The following is a 17,911-nucleotide window of genomic DNA, read 5'->3' as shown; positions in this document are numbered from 1 at the left end:
CTCAGTGTTGAAGCCAAAACGTTCAATTCTAACGGGGTGGTGGCGGGGGGGGAAGAGTTCAGGTGGGGGGATTTTTACGATGTCGGAGATCTTATTTAAGTGTGTGGCTAAATTGACACCACAATACATGAGCTACAATTGAGTCAAATTTCATGCTGATAACAACATACACACAACGTGCTTACCCTTCTCCATAAAGATATTGACAGAACTCATTCTGATACCCTTCCTGTTGGTCAAGCCAGGATTTTGATCGAAGTGCCTCACACGCTGTAGGTAAAGTTGCTGCATTTTCTCCTCCTCTGTTCCCGAAAGATTTCTTCCTGAAATAGGTGGTCTCAACACACCCAGTTGCTCCACGACTGCCTTTTTGATCGCTTCGATCCGGATTTGTTTTTCGTCTGTCCACCTCAGATTGGATTGATTTTTCATCTCGCTGCTCTTGGAGCATGTTAGTGCCAAACAAACAGAAACATACATGGAATAATAGCGGTACAGTTCCATGCTGTGAGCTTGCCGTCAAAATTCCTGGCAGGTCCTGCACCAGGAAGTAATGATGCGACTGGAGGCTTTCTCTAGCAGCTATTCGTTCCAGCCCGGGTGCGTGGGTTTATATTGTGTCCAAAGTTGACACTGTGCGCCGCGGCCTTTTGTTTCTTCCTTTAAAAACAGAGAGGTTTTATTAAAAGCACGCCCATTACAGGAGTCAAGTTATTTAGAATTTTAAAAGGCTGCGTTAAAACATATTAAATAATGACAATAAATCTCACACAAAATTGTTCAACAGGTTTGATTACAACAAAAACGAATTGAGATGGAAATGGGCTGGTACTGAACAGCATTAGGAGGATTTCAGATGTAAGTACACATACAGGCGATCCAGCTGCTCCTATGATTGACCGTAGAAGCAGGGACTCTAACCAAACTTCTAATGTCAAATTCCCTGACCAGATCAATTGTTATCAAGAGATTGTTCTTTGCCCAAGCTTCTCTCCGGGTCTGTCAGTTTTATGGAGCTGGAGTTGTTCAGTCTGTGATCAGAGAGGTTTTTGAAGAGTGTGCGGTGAGTTAACGGTCTGGGAGGTCACTGCAGGTCTGTAATTCCCAACCGGTTCTACTTCGTACACATGGAGCTTTCGTTCTCTCTGGAAACAAGGCAGATCAAGAACATTTTCTATTTGGATTGAACAAGGGTCACAGGACTCAAAGCATTAACTTTACTTTCTCTTCACAGATGCTGTCAGACCTGATGACTTTTCGGCAGCGATTTCTATGTTTCTTTTGGATTTCGGCACCCGCAGTTCTTTGCTTTTTGTTTTCTGTCTGGGTTTCCAGCAGCTGGTCCCACAGCTTTAGTGAAATTCTAATTGAAATCCTGGAATATTGAAATAAATCAGTTTGGTTGGACAGTTAACTTAAAGTTTTTATAGTTTGAAAGCTGGTTTCGCTGCATTAAAAGTTACCTTCTAGGCTGTCCGTGGCTGTGAGCCCACATTCCTGCCCATGTGAAGAAAACAAAGTCAAATTGCATGCAGTTATAGAAGCACAGACTGGAATCCTTTTAATGCTTCAGTTTGTGAAGCTCTGGAAGGCTTAACCGACTGACAGCACGATTAAATTCTAATCAGTCAGAGATATTAAGAACCGCCGATGCCTATGTCCGAGATATCACAGTGTGGAGCTGGATGAACACAGCAGGCCACGCAGCATCAGAGGAGCAAGAAAGCTGGCATTTTGAGTCGGCCTTCTTTAGAAATCAAACGTCAGCTTTTCCTGCTCCTCTGACGCAGCCTGACCCGTTGTGCTCCTCCAGCTCTACGCTGCTATCTCTAAATTCTAATCAGAATGTGCCATTAGTCACAAGGCAATTATGAATGTGAAAGTGTTTTCAGCCTATGTTGGAGAACTCATTCAGTAAAGCCATGCTCTAGAGGGGATGGCCACTGAGGGTGGAGTGGTGGCTCAGGCATTAGCACCGCTACCTCATAGCACTAGTAGACCCATGCTCAATTCCAAGTTCCGCAACTGTCCGTGTGAACTTTATACATCCTCACGCGGGCTAAAAATGCACAGGATAAGGGGATTAGCTAGGGGAAACGTGGAGTTGCAGGGGTAGGTTTGGTCTGGATGGTATACTCTTTGGGCAGTTGGTATGGATTGAGTGGCTTGCTTCCAGGCTTCAGGAATCTGATGAATTACCTTTTTAAAAGATCTGAAGATTCACATTTACTCCTCTAACCAGAAGCCTATTGCACATATTGATTTCTTTATATTTGAAAAGCCTCTTGATATCACTTCTGCATATGCCATTTAACTCACACAATTTCGTTTGAAGCAATTTAATAAATCACAGAAAGATTACAGCACAGAGGAAGCCATTCAGACCATCATGTCTATGCCAGTTCTCTCCAGCAAGTAGGCTAGTCCTACTTTCCTGTCTTTTTTCTCTGTAGCTCTGATTTTGTTTTCTCTGCAGATAATCAGATATTTCTCTTTTGAAAGGCATGATTGAATCTGTCTCCATCACGCTCTTAGTGCATTTCAGATTCTAACTACATGCAGTACAAAAAAGATTTGTTCATTTACCATTCCCCTTAAATTAATGTTGTTTGATTCATGATTTTCCTGCCAACAGGACCAGTTTCTCCCTATCCAAATCCCTTATTATTTTGTACATCTCTATCAAATCTCATCTCAACCATCTCTTCTTTAAAGAGAACAATTCCAGCCTGTCCAATGCATCCATGTGACTGAACGCCTTCATCACCAGACCATTCTGATCATGAAATGATCCTGAGCTTTTGGTTCCCTGCCACTTCAACACACCATCATGCTTCATGGCCAACATCCCTGTTTCAGTCTTGCTGCAGTGTTCCAGTGAGGCTCCACGTAAGCTGGAAGAACGGCATTTTATTTTTCATTTGGAGACCCTGCAGTCTTCAGGGCTCAATATTGTGTTCAATAATTTTAGAACCTGAGCACCTTCAACTATGTCCTTTACCCATCCCCACACCTAGGCCATGTTATGACTCGGGCTGCTTTAGTGCAACTAATGCATTTTCACCTAATTATGGTCTCCATCATCAGCTTTTCTTTCTCTTTGGCTTACGATCAGCCATCCCTTTGTCTGTCTAACTGTCTCTCTCTCTCTCTCTTCCTCTCTCTGGGCTCCATCTCCACCTGTCTGCTCACTTCTTTTCCAACTCACCTTTTGTCTTCAGCATAGATAACTACCATCTGCTCACTACTAGCAGTTCTGAAGAAGTGTCACTGGAGTCAAAACATTAACTCTGCTTTCTTTTTGAAAGTGCTGCCAGACTTGCTGAGGTTCTCCAGCAATTTTTGTTACACAACTTATAATTAGAAGTAACAGTTTCTACCCTGTTTTCTTTCTTTTTAATTTTGTATCCATTCTGATGTTTTACCCAGTATTCCCCTGAATTCAGCTTAATTTGCCATTTTTTATGTGAAACTTTGTCAAATATCTTTTGGAGATCCAGGTAGACTACATTACAGGTGAGTTCTGAAGAACAGTCACATAGACTGAAAACATAAACTCTGTTTCTCTCTCCACAGATGCTGCCAGACCAATTGAGTTTCTTCAGCAATTTCAGTTTTTCTTTCCGGAGTCCATTTGGGATATTATTTCTGCACAGCAGACAAGAAAGTTGGACTGATGGGATCTTTATTTCTGATTAATTCTATCATTTCACATTGCTTTGAAGTAAATCATTAGGTCTGAGTTTATCAGTTTACTTTTCGTTTAATATGTTATTGTTAGCCTGATTTCAAGCAATTACTTGTTGCTCAGTTACCTATGATTTCCTCACAATGATTGTCAATTGGTCATAAATTCCATCCTTTTTCTACATTTACGAGTCCTGAAAAGAATGCCAAGTAGACTAGAATTTAATTATTTTGAGTCACTTTAGAATGCTTAGATCATTCTTCCAATGTATTTCTAAATTATTAATTCAGCGTGATTTAGCATTACAAAAAGCAACTATAAAGGTAGAATTAGATGAGGTTAGTTTCACATTTAGAGACCACCATCAATGACTGTGTCAACATCCAGCAGTTACAATGAAGTCCAACACAAAATTTTGAAATTTTAATTTCCATGAGATCTAGGTGGCACAACGAGATCTAGGTGTTCTTGTACGTCAGTCAATGAAAGCAAGCATGCAGGTACAGCAGGCAGTGAAGAAAGCTAATAGCGTGCCGGCCTTCATAACAAGAGGAATTGAGTATAGGAGCAAAGAGGTTCTTCTGCAGCTGTACAGGGCCCTGGCGAGACCGCACCTGGAGTATTGTATGCAGTTTTGGTCTCCAAATTTGAGAACATTCTTGCTATTGAGGGAGTGCAGCATAGGTTCACGAGGTCAATTCCCGGAATGGCGGGACTATCATATGTTGAAAGATTGGAGCGACTGGGCTTGTATACACCTGAGTTTAGAAGGATGAGAGGGGATCTGATTGAGGCGTATAAGATTATTAAGGGATTGGGCACTCTGGAGGCAGGAAGCATGTTTCTGCTGATGGGTGAGTCCAGAACTAGAGGACACAGTTTAAAAATAAGGGGTAGGCCATTTAGAACAGAGTTGAGGAAAAACTTCTTCACCCAGAGAGTGGTGGATATATGGAATGCTCTGCCCCAGAAAGCAGTGGAGGCCAACTCTCTGGATACTTTTAAGAAAGAGATAGATAGAGCTCTTAAAGATAGTGGAGTCAAGGGTTATGGGGATAAGGCAGGAACAGGATACTGATCGTGGATGATCAGCCATGATCATAATGAATGGTGGTGCTAGCTCGAAGGGCCAAATGGCCTACTCCAGCACCTATTGTCTGTTGTCTATTGTCTATTGTCTGTAGAGTTATGAAGAAATACAACATGGAAGCAGGCACTTTAGCCCAAACTGGTCCATGCTGACCGTGGTGCCCACTCAGCTAGTTCCAGTTGCCTACTCCCACTCCTAATTTCAATGATCTTATGTTCCCACTCTTAATACTATGATGAAACTCTCACTAATAAGAAAAGGTGCATAATTTCATAGGAATATAAATATGACAAAACCTTCGAAAAACTGAATAACACATATTTTAGTAAACTGATTTGTGAACTATTAATTATTGGAGACAAAGAACCTCAGTATAAGGAGAAAAAGGAAATTGGAAGATGTGCTAAGACTCTACCCTACAGTTTCATGTGCACTGGACTTTATAGAATTAAGTTGATGTTGAGCAGAATGGCTTTTGCTCTCTGTGCAAAACCCCAATGGAGGTTGAAGCCTGGGCCCCTCCATGCTATTTACATTCTATTTGTGCAGTACAGGTCATGTGTCAGAAGCGGACATTGCTTTTGATTGAATGAAAAGTGGCTAGTCAACTATAATAACATTGTGAACCCTAAATTAATAGCCTGGATATATGGGGACTGTGACAAGTAAGGGAGGGCATGAGGTGCCAATGGCAATATCATCCATCTGAAGGGCAAGTGCTGGCTCTATCTTTAAGGGGATGCCAACCCACATTTTACGCTGCCTGAATGGCTCAATACCATTTAGACAGAAACCTCATGGGAGCCTAGATACCCCCAAGTGAAGATCAAGAAGTAAAGGGGAAGACTGCCATGTTAGATGACATAGGATGGCCCCACAGTTTATTGACAGGCTTCGGAAGTTCCTATTCCCAAGGGGCAACAAGAAGAGGTCAACCTGCCTGACCAAGCAGAACGGGTTGAAGATCACAGAGAAGCTCATCACATATGGGGATCAACCCTAAACTTGAGTTCAGTGCAACTGACAGGTCAATGACCTCCTTTACTCTGGCTGATCCGTCATGTGGCTCTCCTTTTTGAGACAAACATGTTCTATTGTGGGACTATGTATTAGATGGGGAGGTAGTGAGCACTCAGGCAGGGTTGTGTCAGTAGCATATCTTTTCAGATACATGGCAGTATCTCACTGGTAGCCAGAAATCCATGTTTGCTGACCCCACCAAGTCCCCAAAAAACAGAACAATGCGGCAGGCCTTCCAAATCCCTCAGACACGGTCAAAGGGCTATGCTAGTCCATGTTAGAAAAGCAACAGTTTTCCTACTCCCTGCAGGGATAATTGGCCCACAAAAACGAGGAGCAAGCCAAAACTGATAGAGACATCCCAGGTAATCATACTTTGAAGTGTGCATAAGAGAAGAGCCCTGGGAATTGACTGGATCGTAGAATGGCTGCATGATAACTGATAGTGAGATAGCATAGTTGATCCAAGAGACTGAGTGAATGAGTCCATAGAAATGAGAGTGTGTTTGAACGACGCATATGACATCATGCTCATGTGTTCACCACAAGATATGTTGAGCTTCACATCAGGAATTGTTGGATGGCAGCTCTTACCCTCAAATATCTGTGTTCATCTAGGTCTTGGAAATCGCTTAGAAAACTCAGATCTAGAGATCAAAGCTCATTGGACAACCACTGAGGTTGACGGGGTGGAATCCTCAGAGTCTACACCAGAACATCATTCCCCCACACCATTGCAGATTTTCTCACATTGGGGTGTGATATTATGTGATCATAAACAGATGCAGCATTGAAAGCTGGTGAGTACGTTACTGAGCTGCTCACTGGAGGCTACGACAGCTGGGACAACTGGCTGCTGGAACTCTGACCCTTTCCGATCTCCAGGCTGCTGTTGTGCCTCTGGAGTCAGCAACATGCCACCTGTAAGAGCTTCAGTAAGAGGTGGGAGAATATCTGGGAGCAGTACTACAAAAAGCATCGAGCAATGAGATGAAGAAAGTAGAGGAGATGAGTTCTACCCTACTTTGGATGTGTGCACATGGCTTTCTGCATCGGGAGGTTGACATCCCTCATGGAAAGTCAGGCCAGATACTCGGTATCAAGATGCCACAGACCTGCATGCCATCTTTTTGTCTATGAGTTCAACACAGCAGGCTCAGATCCTCATTGTCCTCCAGCAAGCAGAAAGAGATGTGTGTCCTACAAGGGAGGAGGAGTTTGAACTTACTCATCAGAAAGTTTTTCTTAAGGTGCTCTTAGCACAGACAAACATTCTTCAGTCCTGCTGCCAGTGACCCATCTCCAGCTTCCACAATGACTGTGGAGATGCCTATACTTATGCAGGAGGTCCTCAGTTTGTCAGTTTCTCTGACCAGTAGACAGTTGGCAAAGTTATTCCAGACTCTGAGACAGCACAGTCCACAGTCAAACTCCACTGCAACCCGTCGCTGATACAGCTACAAGTGCAGATGTTGCATCCCTTGGGAGTTTACAGTCAATGACTGGCCCTTGCTACTCCATGTCACCATGCCTCTTTAAGCAGCCCTACCTTCTCTTCCTGAAGTGACACAGGGGTCTACATTTTGAGTACCCGAAATGAAAGAGAGGGACAGGGATTAACTTTTAACATGAAGGCTGGGCAGAGGATGTGGCCGTTGCAGTTTATCATGAATTACTAGGTGAGAAAGAGGTAAGAAGTTAAAAAGAGGAGAAATGTATAAATATTTGAAGAAACTTCGTGCAATGAACCTCCAGCATTGTCGCTCACCACACTGAAAATACTTTACCTGTCCTCAATGCCTTGGTACTTTATTTTACAGAAAGGAGGAGATCTTTATTTTCATTGCATTTCTGCTGCCTTACCATGTTTCCCCTGATTCTTCAGACTAAGATACAGCAGATGATTTGGAGAACTTGCCCTGCAATTCATCCTTGGGATATGCAGGTTGGATTTGCTTCATTCTGGTGCAGCCTCCTCGAGTAAGTTATATGTTCTCATGTGTAGTGAGAAAGAAGGGAGTGTATTAATGACTGTCCTGTGAGGTATATAGAGAATGTACCAGGCTTGATCAAATAAGTGTCAAGATATGAGGCATGGAGATATTAGGGTTGACATTGAAGTGAGCATGGAGAAGCAGTTGGAGTTAAGAGCCATATATTGAAAGTAGGAGAGACAAATGAAGGAGCAAAGAAAATATTGTGACTAGTGAGAATGTAAGTGATGGAAGGATGAATAAAGAATATTTGATCAATGGCCTGATTTTCCAGTGGTCAGATAATCCTTGCCATTGAATAGCGGAGAGTTGTTCATGGGAGATCCTGTGGAATCCACAATGTAGCAAATGCCAAGGGAATTAATTGCTTATGAAATGGAAGTTCTGAGCAATTCTCCTGCAACCATACACCTGTAAAAATATGCATTTAAATTGGAGAATTTGAAGTATGCTGCTGCATCAGTAAACAGTTACTCAGGAAAAGAAGAATTATTAAAATTTAGTCTAACTCCTCTGTAACTACTCAACTGACCCCAACTTCCCAGACAACCTCAATTATACGTCCTCCAGGCTCCTTACACATATCCCAGAACCTGACCTGACACACCCACAACCCCGGTACCTGATAATAACACCTGGACACTGAAAAATTGTCACACTATCCCACTTCAAACCCGAAACCAACCACCCTCTCCCCACACCTCTCCCAACTCCCTGGGAACCGACAATGTCACTGCTGTCACCAGACTCAAAACCCCTCCTACAGGCCTGAGCCCAACAGCAATCTCTTCGCAGGACATTACTCCTACCACAGGATACAGGCCTTCCCTAACCACATACCCACCAAACCTGAAATTTCCTGCCCTACCACAGACCTACCATAAACACTCCATGACTCACCTAACCCCATTGCAACCTGTACTCTGGCACCCTACTCTTATACACCTGGCACCTAATTTATTTGGAACCCAATCCCTACCCTGGCGCACTACCCTCTGGGCACCCTAACCTGACAATAAACTTTACTTATCCTTTCACAGGAGGAGACAAAGTGGCTGTCTGTGACACTGGATCTTTAAACCAGAGAACGGTATAAAAAAGGGTTTGCTTTCACCCGACAATCAAGCACTATAAGGGAACTATCAGGTTTAATGTATACTTACTACCCTATTGGAATCTCAAAAAGAAGTTACTGGTGGCAATATGCATGTGGTTGCCTCCTCTTGGGAAACCCGGCCCAATATTTTTGTCTTAATACCTCAGGTGAGGTCATTGAATTTCTTTTGCGATTGCAAGCATTTATTAGGAGCTAAGCTCTTCAGTTGCTTCAATCCACCGGTGTACAGTCTGGAGGGTTTGTTGCCCCAGAATAACAGGATATTGTCCTTCCAGTCTACTGACTGTACCAGATCCCAATCTTAAATCAAAATATTGGTGCCATCTTTTAAACAGTTTGCACTTTGTTGCCATCCCCTATAGTCTTCAGCTTGAGTGTAGCTCCTGTTAAAGTAGTGCTAGCTGCCTTCATCTGGTGCCAATGAAATCTGATTTCACTCACTCCCACACATTGCTGTCCAAATAGCTGTGCAGCTAATGAATAGCACAGGCATTATAGTGTGCACTCTTGAAATGTTACAACGAGTTCCCAACAAAAATTTAATGTGATCCCTTGTACTATGTCAACAGAAGTGTGCAGCACAATGTAACCTCTAGGTCAATGTATTCTCTTATCTTCAGATCAGTTGCTTGTCCTTCTTCATTATCTAGAATGTGAGTCAACACATGCACTTTAATTATTTTACTCTCCTATATTATTCTCCCTATCTCTTCTGAGAATTTTCTAGCCAGACATATTAGGCTTCTAATCCTGTATCAGCTGAAGCCAAGATTCCACGAAGCATGGAATATTATATGCCCCTCCATTTTAATTAGTGTGTCTAATCCCATGATTTTTTTTTCCAATATTTTGAATGTTCTTGTCATTACTATGATCATAATCCATCCAAATTTCTAATTAGCTTTCTAGCTGCTAGTTTTTCTTATTAATTCCTCCATTATTCCTGCTAACTACTTTTTTGCCTGTATTTGAGATACCTTTCTTACTAACTTCACTTTATCATTTCAGAATGCTTTGCTTCTTCACCTCCATACCTCTCCAATGTTCTTGTTGAAATTTCACAATTTGCTGATATTGAAATAATATTTTTGCATTATTTTTGTTTCTAACAAAAGCAACGCTGTAATGAAGCCAGGTTTGCTTTAAACCATGTTCTCAAAGATCCCATCTTCTCCCTTCAATCCCATCATTTGTAGCAGGAGTAGGTTCTGCATGCTTTTCTGTAATTGGGATAATTTCACCCTTCTCTCTATCTCTCACCTTCTGAACATCTTTGAGGATGAAGAATCTCTTAATGTCCTCCATAATTGTTCCTCATCAAGTGCACAGAGACTCAAAAAGGAATTGCATAGGTCTATACACTTTGCAATCCCTTTTGAGTTTAACGATGTGTTCAGGGGTCTACAGTTTACTCTTAGCTTCCACATTCCCTTATCACTCCTCTGGTCCTCCTGTAGGTGACAATCAGCCATGAGGAGGCAGTGGTCATTGTCTTGATGTTGATAGAAACAATCAAGAATGCTTAGGACACAAACGGAAAACTACCTCGAAGGGCCACCCACCTGGCCGTTAATGGTGTATCTACTTTGCGCTCCATCCTCATGTCGCTGAAGACATTGTGCAGCTTGGAATCTGTTATCATTTTTTCCTGAGTCTGGATATGGCATACAGTTTGTTTTCAGCCCATCCAGATCACCCAGCCTCCTTAAGGATGCAGTTGAAGTCACCAGTCAGAATGACTGGCCTGGACGTCACCAGAAACAGTGGAAGCTGCCAAAGGACAGTCAGACAGGGACTCTTTACCATAGAACATTGAATATAGAACTGTACAACACTGTACAGGCCCTTCAGCCTACGATGTTGTGCCAAACTTTTACACAAAACCTAAGGTCTATCTAACCCTCCATTCACCCCTATCTTCCCTCCATTCCAGGCAACATCCTGGTAAATCTCCTCTGCACCTTTTCCAATGCCTCCACTTCTTTCCTGTAATGAGGCAACCAGAACTGGACACAATGCTCCAGATGTGGCCAGGTCAGGCTTTTGTATAGCTGGAGCATAACTTCATGGCTCTTGAACTCAATCCCTCCATTAATGAAAGCTAACACACCATACGCCTTCTTAACAACTCTATCCACCTAGATACTAGCTTTCAGGGAACTGTGGACATGAACCCCAAGATCCCTCTGCTCCTCCACACTGCCAAGAATCTTTCTGAAAACCCTGTATTCTGCTTTCAGGTTTGTCCTTCCAAAATGAATCACCTCATACTTTTCAGGGTTAAACTCCATCTGCCACCTCTTAGCCCAGCTCTACATCCTAACAATGTCCCTTTGTAACCTAGAATATCCCTCTGCACTATCCACAACTTGCCTCACATTCGTATTGTCCGCGAACTTACTAACCCACCCTTCCACTCCTACATCCAAATCATTTACAAAAATCACAAATTTGAGAGGACCCAGAACAGATCTTTGTGGTACACCACTCGTAACTGAGCACCATGTTGAATATTTTCCATCCACTACCACCCTTTCTCTCCTGAGGGTCAGCCAATTTGAATCCATTTTGCCACATTTCCCCCTATCCCATGCCTCCTCACCTTCCACATGAGCCTACCATGGGGACCCTTATCAAACTTAAATCCATGTATACCACATCCACTGCTCTACCTTCATTCACATGTTTAGTCACCTCTTCAAAGAATTCAATAAGGTTTGTGAGGCATGATCTACCCCTCACAAATCCATGCTGACCGTCACGAATTGAGATGTGCCTACCCAAGTGATTATAAATCCTAACTCTCAGAGCCCTTTCCAGTAACTTGCCCATCATTGAAGTAAGACTAACTGGCCTGTAATTTCTGGGGTTATCCTTATTCTCTTTTTTGAAAAAGGGAATAACGTTTGCCACTCTCCAATCTTCCGGCACTGGGTACCCGTGGACAATAAGGATGGAAAGATCATCGCCAAAGGTCCTGTGATCTCTTCTCTCACTTCCGATAGAATCCTTGTGACTTCTGCACCTTTCCAGTTTCTGCGTCCCAATCCACTCCCCCATTTCTCTGCAACTATTTTGAGGTAGATTCCTGATTGCAAAGTGGGTGAAAGATAATTGGGGATATGCAGGAACGTAGAGTTGAGGTTAAAATCAGATCAGCCATGATTTTATTGAATGGTGGAGCAGGCTCAAAGGGCTGAGTGGCCTACTCTTGCTCTTTTTTTTGTATATTTAATTAACTCCAAGTTTTGCTCAGGTTCCTTAGAGTCATAGAGATGTACAGCACGGAAACAGACCCTCCCTTCCAATTCATCCATGCCGATAAGATATCCTAAATAAGTCTAGTCCCATTTGCCAGCAATTGGTCCATATCCCTCTAAACCCTTCCTATTCATATACCCATCCAGATGCCTTTTAAATATTGTAGTTGTACCAGCCTCTACCACTTCCTCTGGCAGCTCATTTCATACCTGCATGAAAAAGTTGACCCTTAAGTCACTTTTAAATCTTTCCCATCTTCAGCCGATGCACTCTAGCTTGTCTATTTACACTATCCATGTCCCTTATAATTTTCTAAACCTTTATAAGTTCACCCCTCAGCCTCCAATGCTCCAGGGAAAGTAGCCCCAGCCTATTCAGCTTCTCCCTTTGGTCAAACCCTCCAGCCCTGGTAACATCCTTGAACCCTTTCAAGTTTCACAATATCCTCCATATAGCAGGAAGACCAGAATTGCACGCAGTATTCCAATAGAAGCTCAACCAATGCCCTGTATAGCTGCAACATGACCTCCCAACTCCTATACTCAATGCACTGACCAATAAAGGCAAGGATAGCAAATGCCTTCTTCACTATCCTATCTACCTGGGACCCACTTTCAAGGAACTATGAACCAGCACTCCAAGATTTCTTTGTTCAGCAACAATCCCTAGGTCCTTACCATTAAGTACATAAGTCATAACCTGATTTGTCTTTTCAAAATGCAGCAGCTCACATTTATCTAAATTAAACTCTATTTGCCACTTCTCAGCCTATTGGCCCATCTGATCAAGATCCCATTGTACTCTGAGGTAATTTTCTTGGCTGTCCACAACACCTCCAATTTTGGTATGATCTGAAAACTTATACTATACCTCCTATGTTCACATCCAAATTGTTCATTTAAATGATAAAAAGCAGTGGACCCAGCACCAATCCTTGTAGCGCACCACTGGTCACTGGCCCCAAGCCTGAAAAGCAACCCTGCATTCCAACCTCTGCCTTCTACCTTCAAGCCAGTTCTGTATCCAAATAGTTAGTTCTCCCTCTATTCCGTGTGATCTAACCTTGCTAACCAGTCTACCATGAGGATCCTTGTCAAACATATTACTGAAGTCCATATAGACAATGTCCACTGCTCTGTCCTCATCAATCCTCTTCGCTAACTCTTCTAATAACTCAATTAATTAGTGAGACATGATTTCCCATGCACAAAGTCATGTTGATTATCCTTTGATGCCACACTTGATAAATTGCTGGGTTGATGTCAGGGGCAGCAATTTCACCTCCACTCTGGAATTCAGCTCCTTTGTACATGTTTAGACCAAGGCCACATTGTGATCTGGAGCTGAGTGGCCGTGGTGAAACCTGAGTTGAGCTTCAGCAAATAGGTTATTGCTAAGCAAGGGATAACACCATTGATGGCATCTTCCAATGCTTTGCTTATGATAGCGATTAGACCAATGGGGTGATAATTAGCAGGGTTGGATTTGTATACAGAACATACCTAGGCAATTTTCCATATTGTTGGATAGATGCCAGTGTTCTAACTGCAGTGAAGCTGCTTGGCTAAGTGTATGGCTAAATAAAAACTAAAAGAACAGCGGATACTGTGATCAGGAACAAAAACAAAGTTGCTGGTAAAGCACAGCAGGTCTGGTAGCATCTGTGGGGCAGAAAACAAAGTTAATGTTTCGGGTCTAGTGATCCTTCATAGTTCCTTGAAAGTGGGTCCCAGGTAGATAAGATAGTGAAGAAGGCATTTGTTGTGCTTGCATTTATTGGTCAGTGCATAGAGTATAGGACTGGGAGGTCATGTTGCAGCTTACAGGACATTGGTTGAGCTACTATTGGAATACTGAGTGCAATTCTCGTCTTCCTGCTAAAGCAACTTTGTTTTTGTAAGTGTATGGCTAGATTATGAAAACAAGTCTTCAGTACTACTTCTGGAATGTTGTCGAGATCCACAGATCCAAGAATCCAGCACCTTCAACCATTTATTATCATGTGGTGTAAATCAATTTTGTTGAAGGCAGACACTGTGGTGCTGAGGACCTCCAGAGGAGACCAGCTTCCACTCTGCACTTCAGACTTTTGCCCTGATGGGGAAGGCAATGGCGTAGCGGTATAAGCACTAGACTATTAATCCTAAAATTCAACTAATTTGTGGGACCTGGCTTTGAATCCTGCCACAGCAGATGGTAGAATTTGAATTCAATTTTTAAAAATCTGAATTTAAGAAACTACTGATGACCATGAAACCATTGGCAGAAAACGACATTTGGTTCAGTAATCCTCATCAGAGGAGGAAATCTGCCATCCTCAATGGTCTAACCGACATGTCATTCCAGACCCACAGAAATGTGGTTGACTCTCGACTGCCCTCTGAAATGGCCCAGCAAGCTATTGAGTTGGACAACACACTACAAAACCTCAAAGAAATGAAACCAAACAGATCATCTGGGCACCGGAAAAGACAGCAGTAGAAACAGCTCTACTCACTCTGTAAAATCTTCCCTACTAACATCCAGGGGCTAGTGCCAAAATTGGGAAAGCTAGATCTCAGACTAGTTAAGTAACAGCCTGGCATAATCATACTCACGAAATCATACTTTATTGATAATATCCCACACACCACTATCACCATTCCTGGAGATGCCCTGTCCCACTGGCAGGACAGGCTCAGCAGAGGTGGCAGCATAGTGGCATACAGTCAGGAGGGAGTTGCTCTGGGAGTCCTCAACATTGACTCCAGACCCCATAAAGTCTCATGGCTTCAAATTAAACAAGAGCAAGGAAACCTCCTAATGATAAATACATACCCTTCTCCCTCGACTGATGAATCAATATTCCCCCCATGTTGAACAACACTTAGAGGAAGCACTGAGGATGGCAAGGGAACAAAATGCACTCTGGGTGGGGGAGTTCAATGTCCACCACCAAAATTGGCTCGGCAGCAGTACGACTGATCAAGCTGGTCGATCCTAAAGGGCATTGCTGCTAGACTGGGTCTGTGGCAGGTGGAGAGGGAACCAACAAGGGAGAAATACATTTGATCTCATCCTCACCAATCTGACGGCTGCAGATGCATCTGTCCATGACAGTATCGGTAAGAGTGACCATTGCACAGTCCTTGCGTATATGAAGTTCTGCCTTCACCTTAAGAATAGCATCCATTGTGTTGTGTGGTATTATCACTGTGCTAAATGGGACAAAATTCACACAGATCTAGCAGCTCAAGACTGGGCATCCTTGAGGCACTGTGAGCCATCAACAGCAGTAGAACTGTACTCCAGCATAATCTGTAACCTCATGGCCTGTCATATTCTCCTACTCAACCATTACCATCAAGCCAGGGGTTCAAAGCTGGTTCAATGCAGATTGTACAAGGGCACGCCTGGAGCAGCACCAGGCACACCGAAAGATGGGGTGTCAACCTGATGTTACAGGGAAGGGGAAAGTCAAATCCCTCCGTTAATTAAACCAAAAATGAGCCCCAATCTTTTACGATGGGAGCAAAGGCTCATGTCTAATGATTAAATCCAAAACACCCAGAGAAGTTCACCGCACCTCTCATAACCTGTTAAAAGCATGGTTAGATGAAAGAAAGTCCCTGATCATGACTTTATAGGTAGCAAGTAAAAACTTATTTATTTAAGCCTAACAATGAACAAATTAACAGACTTACTTAAAAAAAAATCTGAATAATCCCTCCCAGACCACTAACTACTTCCTAATTGGCCTAAATTCTACTGGAATGCTGTTCAAATAAACACAAATCCCATTTATATAAATCCAATTAAATGACAACAATAAATCAAAACTTAATCTTCTCTCCAAATTCACACAATCTGTGTCTTCTGGAACAGTCTGCCTTTTCTGTTACACAAACAGCTTCCTTCCGCTGATTCTGCTGTCAGGGATGTTTGTCTCTATAATTTCTATGGTGAGGACTTTGAGCTAAATTGTACCTTTTTTGAATAGACTGTGCTTTCTTAGAGATCTTAGTGGTTTCTTGTGAGAGCTCAGGGCTTATTACTCACATGGCATGCTTGCTTTTCCCTCAGATGACAGTTGATATTCAAATGAATTTTCAATGGATTTTCAAAAACCCTCATCCTATATACCCTCGATTACTCATCAATTTCTTGTAATATATTTGGCTTCAGGTTGCTAGAACCATCAATTTTACATTCAATTGGTTTTCTGTATCTATGTGCTTGGTTTAAATTAATTGGCTACATTCAACCTTGTCGTCTCAATACCAAAACAAAACTGCTCTTTTACCTGCCAACTATAAGTCCTTTTGATACAGCCATCTCAAGTTTGGGGCCCTGAGTACAGTACTTTGTCTGTGCTTGGAAATTTAAAGTACTGTACTGAGAGCCCCACACTTGAAATGGCTGGTTGAAGTCATACCCGGCACGTAGGAAAATAGTTGTTGTTGTAGGAGGTCAGTCATCTCACTTCCAGGACATCTCTGCAGGAGTTCCTCAGGGTAGTGTCCTCAGCCCAACTATCTTCAGCTGCCTTATCGAAGACCTTCCTTTCATCATAAGTGGAGATGTTCGCCAATGATTGCAAAATGTTCATCGCCGTTTGTGACTCCTCAGATATCGAAGCAATCTATGTTCAAATGCAACAAGATCTGGACAACATCCAGCCTTGGGCTGACAAGTAACATTCACACCGCACAAATGCCATGCCTTGACCATCACCACTAAGAAACACTATAACAACATTCAATGGTGTTATCATCACTGAATGCCCCACTGTCAATATCCTGTGGCTGAACACAAACTCAACTGGGCTCTCCATGTAAACACAGTGGCTACAAGAGCAGTTTAGAGGCTAGGAATATGGCAGCAAGTAACTTACCTCCTGACTCCCCAAAGACTGTCAGGACTGTGATGGAGCCCATTTGATTGGCACTATATCCACAAGAATCTGTTCCTTCTACTATTGACACGCAGCAGCAGCAGTGTGTACCATCTACAAGACGCATTGCAGAAATTCACCAAATATTCTCAGACAGCATCTTCCAAATCTATGACCACTTCTGTCAAGATGGACAAAGGCAACAAATACATGGGAGCATCACCGCATTGAAGTTCAATAGAAGTCACTCACCATCCAGATTTGGAAATATATTGCCATTCCTTCCCTGTAACTGGATCAAAATCCTGGAATTCCCTCCCTCATGGCATTGTGGATCAACCTGCAACAGGTGAACTGCAATTGTTTAAGAAGGCAGCTCATCACCACTTCTGAAAGGGCAACTAGGGACGGGCAATAAATACTGGCCAGCCAGCGATGCCACATCCCATAAATGAATAAAATAAAAAACAATGTGCTGGGCTCACCCCATCGTCAGGATGGGCATACTTGAGAAGGCTCCTCTTCAACGACATGCATAATTGTCCACCACTATTCACAACTGGATTTGGCAGATTTCAGAGCTTAGATCTGATCTTTTGGCTATGATATCACTTAGTCCTATCTCTTGCATGCTATTTATGCTGTTTAGCATGCTTATAATCCTGATCTTTAACCAGGTTGACACCTCAGCTTTAGGTACAGCTGGTGCTGCTTCTCGCATGCCTCCTGCTCTTTTCATTGAACCAGAATTGATCTCTCAGCTTGATAGTAATGGTAGAGTAGGGGATATACTGAGCCATGAGGTTACAGATTGTGATTGCATATCATTCTGGTGCTACAATACAACAGCACCTCATAGATGCCCAGA

At 42.7% G+C, this 17,911-nt stretch overlaps 1 protein-coding gene across 1 annotated transcript in view; it reads right to left on the bottom strand.

The window, feature by feature from the left end:
* Positions 1-504, bottom strand: part of LOC125452411 (bone morphogenetic protein 2-B) — a 30,078-nt gene extending 29,574 nt beyond the window's left edge. The window contains exon 1 of the mRNA XM_048530804.1: positions 186-504. Within this exon, the coding sequence (XP_048386761.1) occupies positions 186-504 (319 nt within the window). The remainder of the gene's footprint in view (positions 1-185) is intronic.
* Between the last annotated feature and the right edge of the window lie 17,407 nt (positions 505-17,911).

This window comes from Stegostoma tigrinum, chromosome 1, assembly GCF_030684315.1.
Source record: "Stegostoma tigrinum isolate sSteTig4 chromosome 1, sSteTig4.hap1, whole genome shotgun sequence".
Classification (NCBI taxonomy): Eukaryota; Metazoa; Chordata; class Chondrichthyes; order Orectolobiformes; family Stegostomatidae; genus Stegostoma; species Stegostoma tigrinum.
Note: the sequence above shows the minus strand (reverse complement) of the source record. Positions and strands in the feature narration are given on the sequence as shown.